General features: G+C 30.7%; 1 protein-coding gene and 1 long non-coding RNA gene across 2 annotated transcripts; both read right to left on the bottom strand.

Moving 5' to 3' along the window:
* Positions 1 to 183: 183 nt before the first annotated feature.
* LOC128176196 (uncharacterized) lies at positions 184 to 14,726 on the bottom strand. Its single transcript, XM_052842341.1, has 14 exons — positions 14,530 to 14,726; positions 14,292 to 14,405; positions 13,958 to 14,035; positions 13,697 to 13,833; positions 13,163 to 13,249; positions 12,418 to 12,510; positions 11,849 to 11,962; positions 11,508 to 11,715; positions 9,205 to 9,360; positions 6,833 to 6,918; positions 6,305 to 6,375; positions 3,170 to 3,267; positions 2,382 to 2,691; positions 184 to 2,262 (listed from the first exon to the last, which is right to left on the bottom strand). Exons 1-14 carry the CDS (start codon positions 14,666 to 14,668, stop codon positions 2,169 to 2,171), a joined length of 1,785 nt encoding a protein of 594 aa, XP_052698301.1. The 5' UTR covers positions 14,669 to 14,726; the 3' UTR covers positions 184 to 2,168.
* LOC128176198 (uncharacterized) lies at positions 4,533 to 5,587 on the bottom strand. Its single transcript, XR_008242753.1, has 3 exons — positions 5,471 to 5,587; positions 5,239 to 5,351; positions 4,533 to 4,697 (listed from the first exon to the last, which is right to left on the bottom strand). It is a non-coding gene; the product is annotated as an uncharacterized LOC128176198 (long non-coding RNA).
* Positions 14,727 to 14,863: the final 137 nt, after the last annotated feature.

The raw sequence follows: 14,863 nt of genomic DNA on the forward strand, positions 1-14,863 counted from the left end.
TAAAAAAGACATTCAGTATAACAAAATAAATAGTGCCTGTTTGGGAGGATAACAGTTGAAATTGACACCCCTCGAAAACCATTGTCAACCTCCGCTTCGCGTCGGTTGACAATGGTTTTCTCGGGGTGTCAATTTCAACTGTTACCCTCCCAAACAGGCACTATTTATATACTGTTGCCATGGTAAGAGAAAGAGTAAAGTTGTAAAAATGGCAATCCAATGCTAATTTGAGATGATTTTGTAAGTGATATGCACAACTTATGCTTCCCAGGGTTAAATATATTATTGGAAAATTTGTAATTTTACAAAACTTTTTATAGAGAAACGCATATTTAAAACTGAGACCAGATGCCATGGTAATGAGGTGAACAATTTTAAAATGGTTATTTTTCACATGTCAAGTTAAATTTCCATAGCAATGGTACTTTTTTGCATAAAAAAGCCTTTTGTGGTATATGATAAGAATAAAGGCATATCTGTACAAATTTCAACGAAAACAAATGCTAAAAAATTAAAAATCTGGAGTTTCAGCTGATTAAAATCATCTTAAATTTTTCAGTTGTTCCCATTTCTTGTAACCATAGCAACGGGTGTCAATTTTCGTATATAAAATATTTATTGAACAGACATTGAAAGGCTGTTAAAATTTCGGCTTATTAAAATTTGTAAAATTCCGATTTCAATTTTTTTTTAACGATTTCCATGGTAACATTTGAGAGTATTCGTTTCTTAATTAATTTCTTCATTAAAATTAGAATTGACAATAGGAGAAAGGTTGCTTTCTGTTTTGATACATATTTGTTTTGCCATGTTTATGATTTTGTTTATATTATTGGACAAAACCTTTTAAAATGCCTTTAAAGTAGGAAAGTTTTGCTATTTTTCCATCTTTAGCCTCGGTTACCATGGCAACGGTTACCCCAAGCAATTTTAAATGTATTTTTGCGTTTTACACCTAGGTGTGTCTATGTATAAAATATAAATAAAATTGGTGACTATCCGTGGCCAGACCCTTATGTAAATCATTGATTCTTACATTGAATTGATATTGAATAATTTACAGCGTATTCATGATCAAAATATGCTAATCTAAAAAAATGAAAAAAAATATAGTAAAATACATTTCATTCATCAAAGAAACACAAATTATTATAAATGATCTAGAATACAACAAAATGGACCTAAAGAGGAAAAAATGATATTTATGAAATGAAAAAAAACTTTAGCGATTAGTGTGTGTGTGTGTGTGTTTTAAAAATCGCAATGCTACAGTATATTCATTTGTTGAAAGCGGACCACAATATGTTTAAACATTTTTTTTTTTTGCCACTTCTTTAAACAATATTCAATAAAATAAAGGAGTCAAAATTAATGTTTAAACAATATCAAATGAAACGAAAGTAAAATGTTTCATTTCCTTCATATTTTCATTAAAGAGAAGGTACAGCTGAAAACAAATGTGTGAATAACTTCAGATTTACCTATTGTATCATTAGGATATAAGAATTAACGTTTATTGTGACAGGTGAAGTACAAAGAAATTCCTTTCACATACCTTAATAATGTGATTATGAGCTTCCATAAATTTAAGGGTCGTACATACAGGAATAGTCTTAAATCGATTATTTGTGCCATGTGACAGTAATTGATAATTGGTAATTTATAAATAAACCATACCTTATATCAAGCAGGAAAAATATCTTTTTAACAAGAATAGAATTCCTGGGTCCCCCGCCGGTCAAGCAGTATACTAGTATCAAGTCTATCGACCAAGGCTGATTTAGGAACTTGACCAAGGTAATAGTGGTATAAACATTTGGTATAAATTTAATGAAAATCCGTCAAAATTTGTAGGCATGAGAGCGCTTACAAGGTCATTTTTGGATAAAACGTCGGGGGCCAAAATTACTCTTGTATAAATAGTTTGATTTTACAATATCTGGCTTTAGTGTGACCACATATTAGATAAAAGTTTTTGCTCTAAATCACATGAGTGTAAAGTCTGAAAACTAATTTGTAAGAAGTCTCTTTTAATCTCATCTACTGATGAAGATTGTTGAGCAAAAAAAGGCGAACAAATCAATAAAAAAGCAAGTATAACACTTATTTCAAATTTCTCTTAAACCACGCTTCTTGGATTTAATACTGTTGAATTTGTTGGCTTTTGTTCACGGACTTGACCCGTGTTTTAGGAGTTTTATCTGGAAAACATTTTTTGTCGTCAGATTTATCACTAAGTTTTTTGCCATCACAACCCTGTAACTAAATGTTAAACATGATAAATACCTTGCGTATTATAACAACAAGTAACATTAACATAAGCATTATTTTGCTCTAATGAATTTTAAAGTTTACCAAATCAAATAACATTTAAGACTTACGACTGGTTTTGGATTGAGACAACAACAGTTGATTTTGGATAACGTTCGTAACATTTGTTTATCCTTTTATTTTCCTCTTTTGGAAATGGAAGCCATTTTCCTTCACCGTCTTTCCACCACCACTGTTTTATTGCAGGTGTAAATATTGGGCCATCTATTTCAATATCAGCTGATTTGTCCAAGGCTTTATTATTCTTGAAGTATCTTCCTTTTATAACAGGAAGAATTGGGCTATCTAACAAGTCAACGTTTGGCGTTTTCTCACATTCCACACGCGGTTTAGAGGAGAAACTTGATGGTTTTTCAAAATCTATTCCCGTACAAAAAAGGAGTCAACTTTACATTGCATATCAATAAAATGTTTTATGTCTGATAAATGGAGGACATCATTTGGATCAAATTCAACTAATAATTTACAAGATATACAAGAATATTCTATTTCATAAAAAAACCCACGAAAACCCTCCAAAACCAACAAACGAAGCCGCATTTCTAAAATTGCAAAGACTGACACATAACCTTTATTGACTGAAAAAAATCACGAAGCGGACCCAGAGAATACCTTTTTAATAAAAATGAAACAAAAACAAATCGCATAATTATTAAATTCAAAATATTTTTAGATCGAATGCAGACCTCAATATGTTTAAAGTATGATACTGATTATAGCAGGTAAATTCATTGAAATACGTTTATAGTTTTTATCATTAAATAAAAATTAAAATCAATATACTTTATGTTTAATCGAACCATCCACAAACAAATGAAATTTTTACTGAACATCTTACCCTCTGTGGCATCCGATCGAGCCTCTCTAATGTGATTAGATACAGTTTTCCGCATTTGATCTTTGAGATGTTTCATAGCCTCCGGCGAGAATGGGTCACTGCCAAAAAAAACCAACACTGCCAATGACAACAACTTAGCAACCTACCGATGGGGTAAAAGTTATAAAAAAAATAATCACACATACATAAATTACTTTGAAAATTGGACTATGGTCTTTATAACAGGATGAATTAACTCATAAAAATCCGACGTTTAAGATGCAGTGTGCGATTTTAAAACAAAATCATTTATCATTAAAATTGAAGAAATAAGAAAAAAACATGTTTTTAGTATAATGTATTTCGTTTTTATTCCTGGAAAAATCGGTTCTTTTAGGTTTATTGATGTGTATTTTGTGAAAAACCTAGATACCAATAATACATCAAATTCACAAAAATGAGCTTAGTAAAGCTTAACAGTCGATAATCTAGGATTAGTTGTCTCTTATAGTTAACGACGCTAATCTATATTTTAACATGTAAAACATGATAGTTAACGCAATAATCTATGTTTCAGAAGTTTAAACTAGTTTAGCACTAAAAACAATCATTTGCAATTGCAAGACATAGCTCATGTTATAAATACGATTTGTGAACAACAGTTAACAATGTTGATTAATTTTGTTTCACGAATTAAAAAGAAAATATTCAAAAACTTTTCACAAAAGTTCACGAATGCTAATTAGTATTTACAGATTCCAATCTATATTTATCAGCAAACTATATTTATGACGTTCAATTAATTACAGACAGACAAATTTATATTAGCAATTGTTAACTGTAATTCCCATCCGTTGAATATGGTTTATGAAAACAATAGTAAAGGAATGGTTTAAGTATAGTTCTGCGATTAGTAAACTACGTTTACGGTCAATAAACATTGTTTTTCACCTGTAAAACAGTGAACATATGTTAAGTTCATTTTGTGATTTGGCATGCCATATCTATTTAGCACTACAATGTAACACCAGCCCAGATAGCAAGCTTATATTGGCCCAGTGTTGGCCCGATGTTATCATTTATGTGGGCCCAATGTCGGAAAATAACATCGGCCCAATGTAATTTTGCTCATCGGCGCAGCATTGCACCAACACGCTGGCGTGACGTTGGCCCACTGTCAGCAGATTGACAGTTTTAATGTTGGTCCAATGTTGGGGCAACGATTTATTCCAACCAATATTCCCCAAACTTTGTCCTTATAAAACAATCTCACAAAGATTAACAGTAAGTCTAATCTTTATTGTTTTCTCACAGAAATATAATTAATATTCAAATTTTCAATTTTTTTTGATAGTCAATCTATATACTTTCACATCCCTTCAATCTTCTTTATTTGTTTTCTTTACTCCTATATTCATCCTCTTTCCCAATCAGATGAAGAACGAATCACAATAAATGCGTTTGGTCACTATCTTTAGTTCACTTCCAGTTTAGTTCTCTAGTTCTGACCTCGTTGATAATTTCAAAAGCCGGTTTTCGCAAAATGCTGCTGTAAATTAAAAAAATAATCATATAAAATGGAAAAAATAAATTGATATTGACATATTAAATTGAAATTGACATAAATAGAATTGCATTTACATTAAAAGTAATAATGCAGAAAAAATCCTCAATATATAACGGTTTAAAAAAATGTAATACATTATTGTGTCTTATTAGTTTTCAATCCAACAATAAATTTGTTTGCGGGAAGGGGGCCTATTTTACTGTGCAAAGTTTTGATATGTGTATCAGAATTTTTTTGCAATGTTACTGCTTTTTTACTGTTGGGGGGGGGGTCTGTTTATATCCAACCTTCTTTAGATCTGTGCAAGACCCACAGCTTCTGATCTAATATTATCAGCATATATCATGCCGATGATTTATCATAAAAACAAACGACAGAAGTATTTATTAAAGCTGCATTGAGGACAATTATATCAGTTTGCCCTAACATATTCTGATCATCTCACATCAATGATAAAAAATTGTGTCTTTAATTCCTACCCTAAATATTGAATATGGCCTATCATAATATTAAATTCAGTTACCTTAGATGTTTCTTAACTTGAGCCGATAAACTGCATGGTTCTATTCATCTTTACAAATAATATAGGAGACAGCCATGTCACCGAGTTTGAGCATTAACAGGAGGATGTCTGTACTACAAGGAAATTGCCATTAATTTGCTTTCGAATTTTCATTTCAAAGTTTTAAGAACATTATTGTATAATAATCATCCATATATAATAACAATCTGTAAAAGAACATCTGCATACTTACATTATTCCTGCAGGCACTGGCAGCCATGATGATAGCATAAGATCAAGTTACTCTGATGGATTTGTCAAAAATGACATCACAGTTCTATTGGCGGTAATGTTTCATTTACGAGTGCAGAAAAGTTACTATGCATTGATACTGCATTTCATTCAAAGTGTAGACAAGTAAAATGCTTCATGATGGTCACACATAATACTGTATAGTCATGTACATAAACAACTAAAATTCTAAATCTGAAATTAATTCAAATACATTTATATTTATAGTAACCATTATTTATTTATTTAAAATGTATTCAATATAATATAAATCTAAATTAATCTAAAGATTTTTAATTATAAAAGACTTTTAGTCAATAGTTTTTTTTCAAAGACACGCCAGTTTTAAAATTATATACTTTGTTCATCTGTAAAATAATCATGTATATAAAAATTCAAAACACATTTTAGTCTGTCGGCCCGACTTCGGTGCAGTGTATACGCGCCCACCGAGATCAATTTGATATTGGCCCAACGTTGGTACAATGTTTATGTACCAATGTTGGATGAACTACGTTGGTCCAATATTGGAACGATGCCAATGCACCAACAGTGATAAATACAAGGTTGGTCCAATGTTGGTCCTATGTCGTTCTACCAACAGCGATATGTAGCCAACCTTACAACCATAAGCCAACGTTGGGCCTACGTAAGCTTGCTATCTGGGAGGGCGTGTTTTAAAACCACTTAAAATGAATTCAGTTATGAGTTATTTGTATTGCTCTCTTTGCTTGATACTTTTTAGCATTAGGGGTAATATCTAGGGGGAGGGATAATATTTTACAGAAATATATACATTATTTCAAGGTCAAAGCATCCATCACGTCCAAATCTGTATTGTTTTATCAATCCATGCGGCCATCGCACCTACAATTAAAAAAAATTTGCAGTGACGAACATGCAATTATTAGCCATAGTAGTGAGCTTCGTTGAAATTTTAAAAGAAAATACAAAAGCCTCCAATTTGGTGACTGTTAACTCATATCATTTTAAAATCAATGCAACTGCCAAGAACATGTCATCAGGAATTAGATGTGTATATGCTTAAAGATAAAGCGCTCAAAAATATGTTTTCACATTTTATTGTATCATAAATTTTGATTATAGTGAGAAAGCATGAAAAAGTTATGAACAGGAGAAAACACTGCTTTACAATGCGAGACAAGGGTTGTTCCGGCTGATAAAAAAGATAAATGTTTTTATCAAGAAAATTAAGTGAGACCTTGGTACATGTAAATGTACTATATCATATATAATTAATATTAGGTCATATTTGTAAATCTTTTTTCATATTTTTTAACATTATCTGTATCATAATACATACAAGTACTGCTCCAAAGCTTTGAAATACCAAAACTGAACCAATATTTCCTGCACCTTCATCCTGATTTCCCCAAATCCAGTCTTTCCCTAGAAAATATTTTGATCAATAACAGATTTGCAAGTCTATTTTTGTAACGAAAAAACATACGCTGCTCAAAATATAAAAAAAATGATATGGGGGTGGGGGTAAGGCACAGCAAGCTAAAGACTGTTTAATACATCTTTTTGTCACATTCCAACAATGTTCCTAGCCATTAATTATGTAGGCGTATGCCTCTGCCTATTCCCATACACTTTTAGAAAAAATATTTATCTTGATAAACTGTTAGCAAGTTGTTTGAAAGTGTGATAAAGAGTGCGTTTGTAAATTAAATTGTTTTTTTTGTAAAAATTGACACTTAACATTGTTTTCAATGTTAATTCTGTATCATGAATTTCTTGTGCATAGTTTGGCATTTGCCGATACAAAACAAAAGGTAAATATTTTGTAAAAGTCATTATTGACTATTTGTTCAGAGGATATAAAAATGCCCAAGAAGAAAGGTGTATCCTTTATGTTTCTGTAAACACGATGCAAATTGTGTTTTCAATTTCATATAAAATAGATCAGTGACAAATTTCAAAGTTGTTCCCTTATCCGAAGAATAAAATATAGGATCTTTATAAAGGCATATCATATGCTCTAGGCCTTATCTTTAATTGCATTTATCACCATATTGTGATAAATGCTTTTAAATTTAATGTAGGAGGGACAACTCGTGCATGCTTGTTCGCAGCCAAGTGTTTTTGAGACAATGAACTTGATATGCATTGCACTTATAAAACAAGCCTCCAATAAAACTGATTCTTCATAGTCAATCTGCAAATTAAACTAGCCGGACGTCATCTTGATTGTTTTCCAAGTATCTTTACAATCAGCTGTGCATCGAACTAGAGTCATATCCATTTGAGCGTGACGAACTGCAACTATTAAATCGTTTTACATTCGGCCGAGAATACGTGGCTTATATATTACATATTTTTTAAAGTTTCAATTATTTCAAGTATATGAATGGGTTATCCCTAACTTGCATTCATTATTTATATTATAGAATTATATTTTTGGAAACTGGAAAATACTCATAACTATACCTTATCAAGAGTCCTTTTTTTGTCAATTAAACATCTGGTACCTTAAAGTAATGGCAGCTTTATGTTGTATGTAGAATTATTTGATTTCTCAAATCATAAACGTAAAATTTAGATTGATTCAACTTTTTGTTGCGTTTGAAGTTTTAACGATCAATTCAGTTATGATCTTAGAAGTGAAATGATATGCCATTGCTTATGATAAATTTCAAAAACAGTTCGACACTTTTGCAAGTAAAATGTCAATTTGATGTAATTTTTAAATATCTTTTATCGTCGTGTTGAACTACGCGTACAAATGACATCGCGTTCATGCAGTTTAACGACGTTATATAATGATTAAGGATTTGTTATGTTGCAAAGAAGCGACATGGACCTCCTACATGTATTACTAGTATCTTTAAATGGATTTTAAAATTTCATATCATTTCTTCTGTGCAGTAGAATGAGATTCGTCTTATTTATTCCAATGCTTAATTATAAGCAAGACATTTTAAATTGGCATCCAAAATTTGACTGTCATTCGTTGAGTTATAAGCGAGTTACAGAGCTTATAATTGCTTGCCATGTACACAAAGGTTTTGTTTTCATTTTGAATGTTAGAGTAAAAAATCCAGTTTCAGAGGTAAAATTGTAGTGTTTAATGTTAGGAAATGTTTACTTATGCTTAAAATGTATAAGAAGATAGACAAATCAGCTTGAAAAAGATTTTTGCCGGTGTATTGAACCTATGTAAAATAAAATTGAGACACGAGCCTTCTTTACATGACGAATAATTACAAGCCCTGTATCTTGCTTATAATTCAATGAAAGACTCTCAAATTTCTTTTGATAATTAAAGATACATTTCAAAAGCATTGTTAATAACAAAAACAGAAAAATAGAATTTGTCCCGAATCGTGACCATGCCCGTTTAGGATTATCAGCAAGAATTTAAAATGAGTTAACCGACATACATTTGCATGTTAATTATAAATTCTATCAAATTGGCGACATTGTGTTAATCGACATTATTGAAACGGCATCTCAAACAACCGCACAGACCAAAGGAAATTAAAAAGAAATTCAGAGCTTAAAGTCAAATAAATGTAGCTGAAAGTGTTTTTGGTAAAGTTATCTGATTAGCAGTAAACCTGCGAGCTTCCTCAACCATGTACATTGTAGAGACATTTTCAAAACATTTTAAAATTTCTATTTCATTTAAAGAAAAAAATCTTTGATCGAATCATGTATGAAAGATTTTACCCCTGGTGACAAGGCAGCCTGTACCAATCAATTCGTTGAACAAAACACGTGGTTCACAGCATAGCTCTACATCGTATTTATCCGATGGTGTACCCGTAGTTCCAAATCTATAAGGCCGCCTTGATCCAGTATCCCATTCTACAATCAGCCACTCCTCTATAGAATATAAAAACGACTTATATATATATATATATACAATGTAGCATCGAAATTAACATTTCACACATGTTTAGAAATAGAGGATGATGTTTGTCTCCTTGAAAATTTAAAACATAAAGTCTACATTGCATTTAATAACAAATGTAATCGTAACTAGATCTCGTTACGAGTAACGAGTAGGTCTTCCGTCCGTTTTTGTTTTAAGTGATACGATGAAATATCGATATTTTCTGCCAAATCTGAGATCCTGGTAAAACAAGGTATTTTGTCTCGAGACACGAAAAGGACGAACCGTAAGTGATTTATGAAAATAAAAGCTAGTAGTTCTTGTACATTTGCCTAGTGTATAACATTGTTTATCATGCTTGATGAAACACCCCAAAAAATCTGTTAAATTTGTAAAAAACATGAATTGTTTTAACCCTTCCGGTGAGTACTGGAAGTGACGGTTGACAAAATAAAACCCATTAAACACATATTCAATCAATTGTCTATCATATATAAAAGTTTCACGTCTCAATCACTTACAGTGACTTAAATCTCGTGGGTATAAAATTTGTAAAAAGGATAGCTACATAAGATATTTGATATAACTAACTGAATTAAGAATGTTTGCTTATTTAACATTGTATAGTTAACATATATTAGATCGTGTACTGATATATTCACTCCATGTAAAATAAACTAAGGCAAAACATTTTTTTAAGTGCTTCCGGTGACTACCGAAAGTAACGACGAATCAAACAAATTAATGTTCACACAGATACATACTTAGGGCTATTATCCAACAAAGTTTGGTTGTTCAAGTCGTCACCGTTTTTGAGATCTCGTGGAGTCATTGTTTTTTGTCTCTTGATAGGAAATGGACAAACGGAAATGCTCAGTGAAATAAAAGTTAGTATTTCCTGAACATTTGACAACTGTACTTTATTGTTTATCAATGTTACTTAAGTTGTCAAAGAAAAACAGTAAAGCTTTCAAACAGCTTGATTTGTTTGAACTTTTCCGGTGAGGACTGGAAGTGACAGTTGACAAAATGAAAGCGGTTAAACACATTTTCTATCAAACGTCTATCATCTATCTAAATTCGTGTATTAATCGCTCTACTTTCGGAGATCCTATGGGTAAAACATTTATTTAAAAAAGGTTATCCGAGATAGTTGAGATATTTTACCGGAAGTAGAATTGTTTTGTTTATTTAACAATAGATAGATGACATATGTAAGGTTTAATACGAATACTTTAATTCTATACGAAATAAATTAAGTGCTTCCGGTTATGACGAACAAAACAAAATAGTTTAAAGACATCTACAAGTGTATGTCTATAATCCTACAAAGTCTGAATGCACAAGTCTTTATAATTTTGAGATCTCAATGTCACAAGCTTTATGTTGCAGGACAGTAAATGGACGATAGCAAGTCACCCTTGGAAGAAATGAAATAAATTCCTGAAGATATAATTTTTATCTATCACTCCTGCATATTTCAAGAAAATCTATCGAGCCATCTCTGAGAAATCTTGTTGACAAGAATGGGGAACAAAATTTGTACCCAATTTTCGAGCCATAGTGAGCTCTTAAGAAAGGCAAAACAAAAACAATAGGCTCAATAAAGAGTTTCAAAACTTTACATAAATAGAAGAAACCCTTTAAAAATTATCCTCCTTAAAGCATTAAATAGACTCTTGATGCAGTATCCTATAATAACATTATTTTTCTTTTAATTGATATTAGACTACAATGTACATTGACCTTATTAATTTATAATATCCTTTCATTTAATTTTACTTTATTTAAAGATTTCTCAAAACCATGTTATGTAAAAGTTCTGTTATGCATTTATTATATATACTGTAAACTAAACAATCGTGACGATTTTCCTGGTTCCTCTGTATTTTTTGGTATACAAATATTATTCCTAGGATGAGCGGGCAAATGTTTAAATACAATTTCTAGTATTTCCTTATGCATCCTTCATATTGTATTGAAACTTGATGCCATTATTTAGCCCTTAATGAAGGCTTTCTTTTTGAGAAACGTGCCAGTCGTTTGAGAAACAGACCAATGCAGTAACGTTTAACAATTAAAAACTATAACCAATAATTGAATGTGTAATAAAGATAATGTTATGTACAAAATTTACCCATTTTAGAGTGCCCAATAACGGTACCAGGACCATAGTTATCCTGATTCTCATAACGCCAGTCTCGTCCTCGTTTTACCCTTGAACCCAATGGAGGCATATGAGGGTTTTTTTCCTCAAAGAGAACTTCCGTATCAGTACCGACCTCCTCTTTCTCATCAGGTGGCAAAAATGATGATTTTCTTGAACATAACTCAAGTATGTCCTTCTAAATGTAAACAACTGATTCCAGTTTTAATAAAATTTTATACATCTCGGCTTAATGAAATATGTTTAAAATTGTTTTTTCGGGGAAAGTATCTAAAAATAATGGTTTGAAGCTTTTAATTCAACGAACATACCTGATCTTTTTCTGTAAACACTCTGTCGGGAAACGTACACACAAGGGACATCATAACTCTTTCTTGGTCATCACCATCATTCTCCACAGCAAAAGACAACATCGACGCCGTTCTCTGTGTTATAAATATGTAACAAAAAAGTTAAAAAAGCTCAATAAATATGATAAACAAGCAATTGCTTCAATGACCTTGACAAATGAAGGTTATTAGAACACAACTGATTTTTGTCAGTACATATAGGAGCATACGTTTGCCAAAAGTGAAGTTCAATCCTTATCTCTGTAATGTTTTCAAAAGTAACAGAAGCATTTAAAGAAATGAGACACAATGGACAGTCTGTGATCTAGTGAAAATTAAATATTTGAACTTAGTTAAAAAACAGACACTTATCATCATTCACATAGATTTATATTGTGAAATTCAATAATTCATACACACAAGAGCCATCAAACCGACAATCTTTAGGTCAAGGATGTTCAAAAGACTTTATGTTTTTAACAATTATCTTAGCTAAATGAAAGAAACTTCTATAAAAGCAAAATTAGGTTTGAAAAAATTAATCGTCTTACTATATTTTGTGAATATTTGGCGAATTGTGCAGCATCGTCTGAATGAACTATCTTTCCTCCTCGTGACTCGGCACTTATAGTTTCTAATGTTGTCTAAAATAAAAGATTTAATTCACTTTCTAAAATTCATTTATATTATTTAGGGTACTCAGTATATAATGACTACATGTTGTACCTGATAAATATAAAAGTATGGTTCACTATTCTTAAAGAGAATATCATTTTAAGCTGTCCTCAAATAAAGATATTCCATCAAAAGGATTTTTTAAAATTTTGATTGTCCAATTAATTGCACCTTTAATTTACACGGAAGTATATGTATTTATATGGATAACGTATTATATTATATATTATATGGATTAGTATTTATATGGATAACGCCTGTCTCATTAAGATATTGTAGTAATTTGATATTCATACAAATCTCTTGGTAGATATATGCAAAACTTTCTCTTGTTACCAAAATATGAAGTAAGATTGGTCATTTACCGCAAATATTTGTCAAAATTAATTCTTTTCATTAAGGAACGATGACTCTTTCAAAAACTTTCAAGTTGAAATTGACCGACTTTTTATATATTATCAGTCACGTAAGTTGGGTTTACATCCCTTGCATTGTTATCAACCAATTTTATTTAACTAATTTAAAATGATTCAAAATTGTTAAATATCCCTTCATTTTACATTGAACAAATATAATACTGATAGAATTATCTAAAAGAAACATGCACGAAAAATACGGTACAATATCAGGGTCTCTTCCCACAGGAATGCAAAATATTGGATGTGTCCTGCCTATTTTTCTCGTCAACTGCATCAAAAAATTTATGTGCTGTCAAAAAAATGTAATACTTTAGAATAGGAAATTAAATTCTATCGTAACTTCATTTCTTTCTATATAACATGATAGAAAATGATTTCAAAACATCAACATTGTCAGATGACTGTATATAGAATATAGTACTATGTCATTGTTTTAACATAAGTATTGTCTGCCGAACTGGCTAAATCGTACAGACATTTAGTGAAAAAAGTCGACATTTCTACCATAACAAGACTTCCAATTAATTTTGATTTTTTTTGGTTAAAACAAGAGTAAAATGAATATATATATATATATATATATATATATATATATATATATATATATATATATATATGAAACACGTTATATTAAAGTTTAATTTTTTATAATTTAAAGAAAAATATGTTTTTACTGATTGAAAGAGCTCACATAAGTTTAAAAGCGAAATTTTACTAAAATGAATATAAATGTTACTCGTTCAGTGTTATTGTGCGGAGACTCTTCACCGTAACGATCCGATTCAATAAAATTCGTAAAGTCAGTTGGTCTTCCATCCGAAATAAGAATTATTCTTGGATAAACCTCATAAGCCCCCATTTTATATGTATGACCTGATTTTAAAACAAAACTTGATGAACATTTTAGAAACACCATATAACACTTATTTTGTTATGAATTTTATTAGTTATAGAATTTTGCAATGTTTTTCGGCATTTTTTTAAAATTTCAAAATACCGGCACCATCTTGAACACATCCAATTGAAAGGAAAAATGCCGCTGTTAGAGGAGACGGTCCACCAAACTCAACGTCATCTAAACATTAACTTTGACGTTAAAAATGTTGATCTTTTTTACAAACTGAACTTTATTACATTATTTTTCACTTTCACATAATGATACTTAAATTTGATTATGTTTTCTAAGATGTTTATTTCCCTTATTTTAAATGAAGATACATTGTATTTTAATTTAAAACAATTTTAACCTTTCGTCACGTATTGGCAAATGATAAAAACTGCATTTATAAGTAACATATGTATTAAAACTTTATGAAAAGAACAAAACAGACCTAGAGAATGTTTTATATCATCATAATTGTTGGAATAATACCGATGAACCTTCGTTTGTAGTCCACAGACAATAACTGCGACGTTCTCATCAACGTCTAAATGCTTTGCAAACTCTGAATTTGAGAGTAAAATAATATTGTTCTATCCTGTTTAAAATTAAATGACACAGATAATGACAATAAAACTGTAGATGGCATTTCATTGTTTTTTCATCTTTATAAAGAAATTTGAAATTACCATCAATTATGGTAGAAAACGTTTTTCTCATCTGTATAAATCCTTCTATTCCCAGACTCAAAGATGTATCTAATATGAAAACATTACAAGGACCTTTTCCATGCTGATAACGCACTTGACGGTCTGTAAACATTAACATGGACAGAAAAGCATTTCGATTTTCAAAATTGGTTTTTATTTCAAAGTCTCAATTATTTGACAACTTGTTAGTTACTTTTTTCCGCTTCGAAGGCTGCTTGAGCGCTCCAGTAGCTCTGTGCATTGTCAAGATCGTCTGCCATTTATATTTCTATAAATTAAGTGACATATAAATTAGAATATGATAGAATATAGA

Source organism: Crassostrea angulata, chromosome 3, assembly GCF_025612915.1.
Source record: "Crassostrea angulata isolate pt1a10 chromosome 3, ASM2561291v2, whole genome shotgun sequence".
Taxonomy (NCBI): domain Eukaryota; kingdom Metazoa; phylum Mollusca; class Bivalvia; order Ostreida; family Ostreidae; genus Magallana; species Magallana angulata.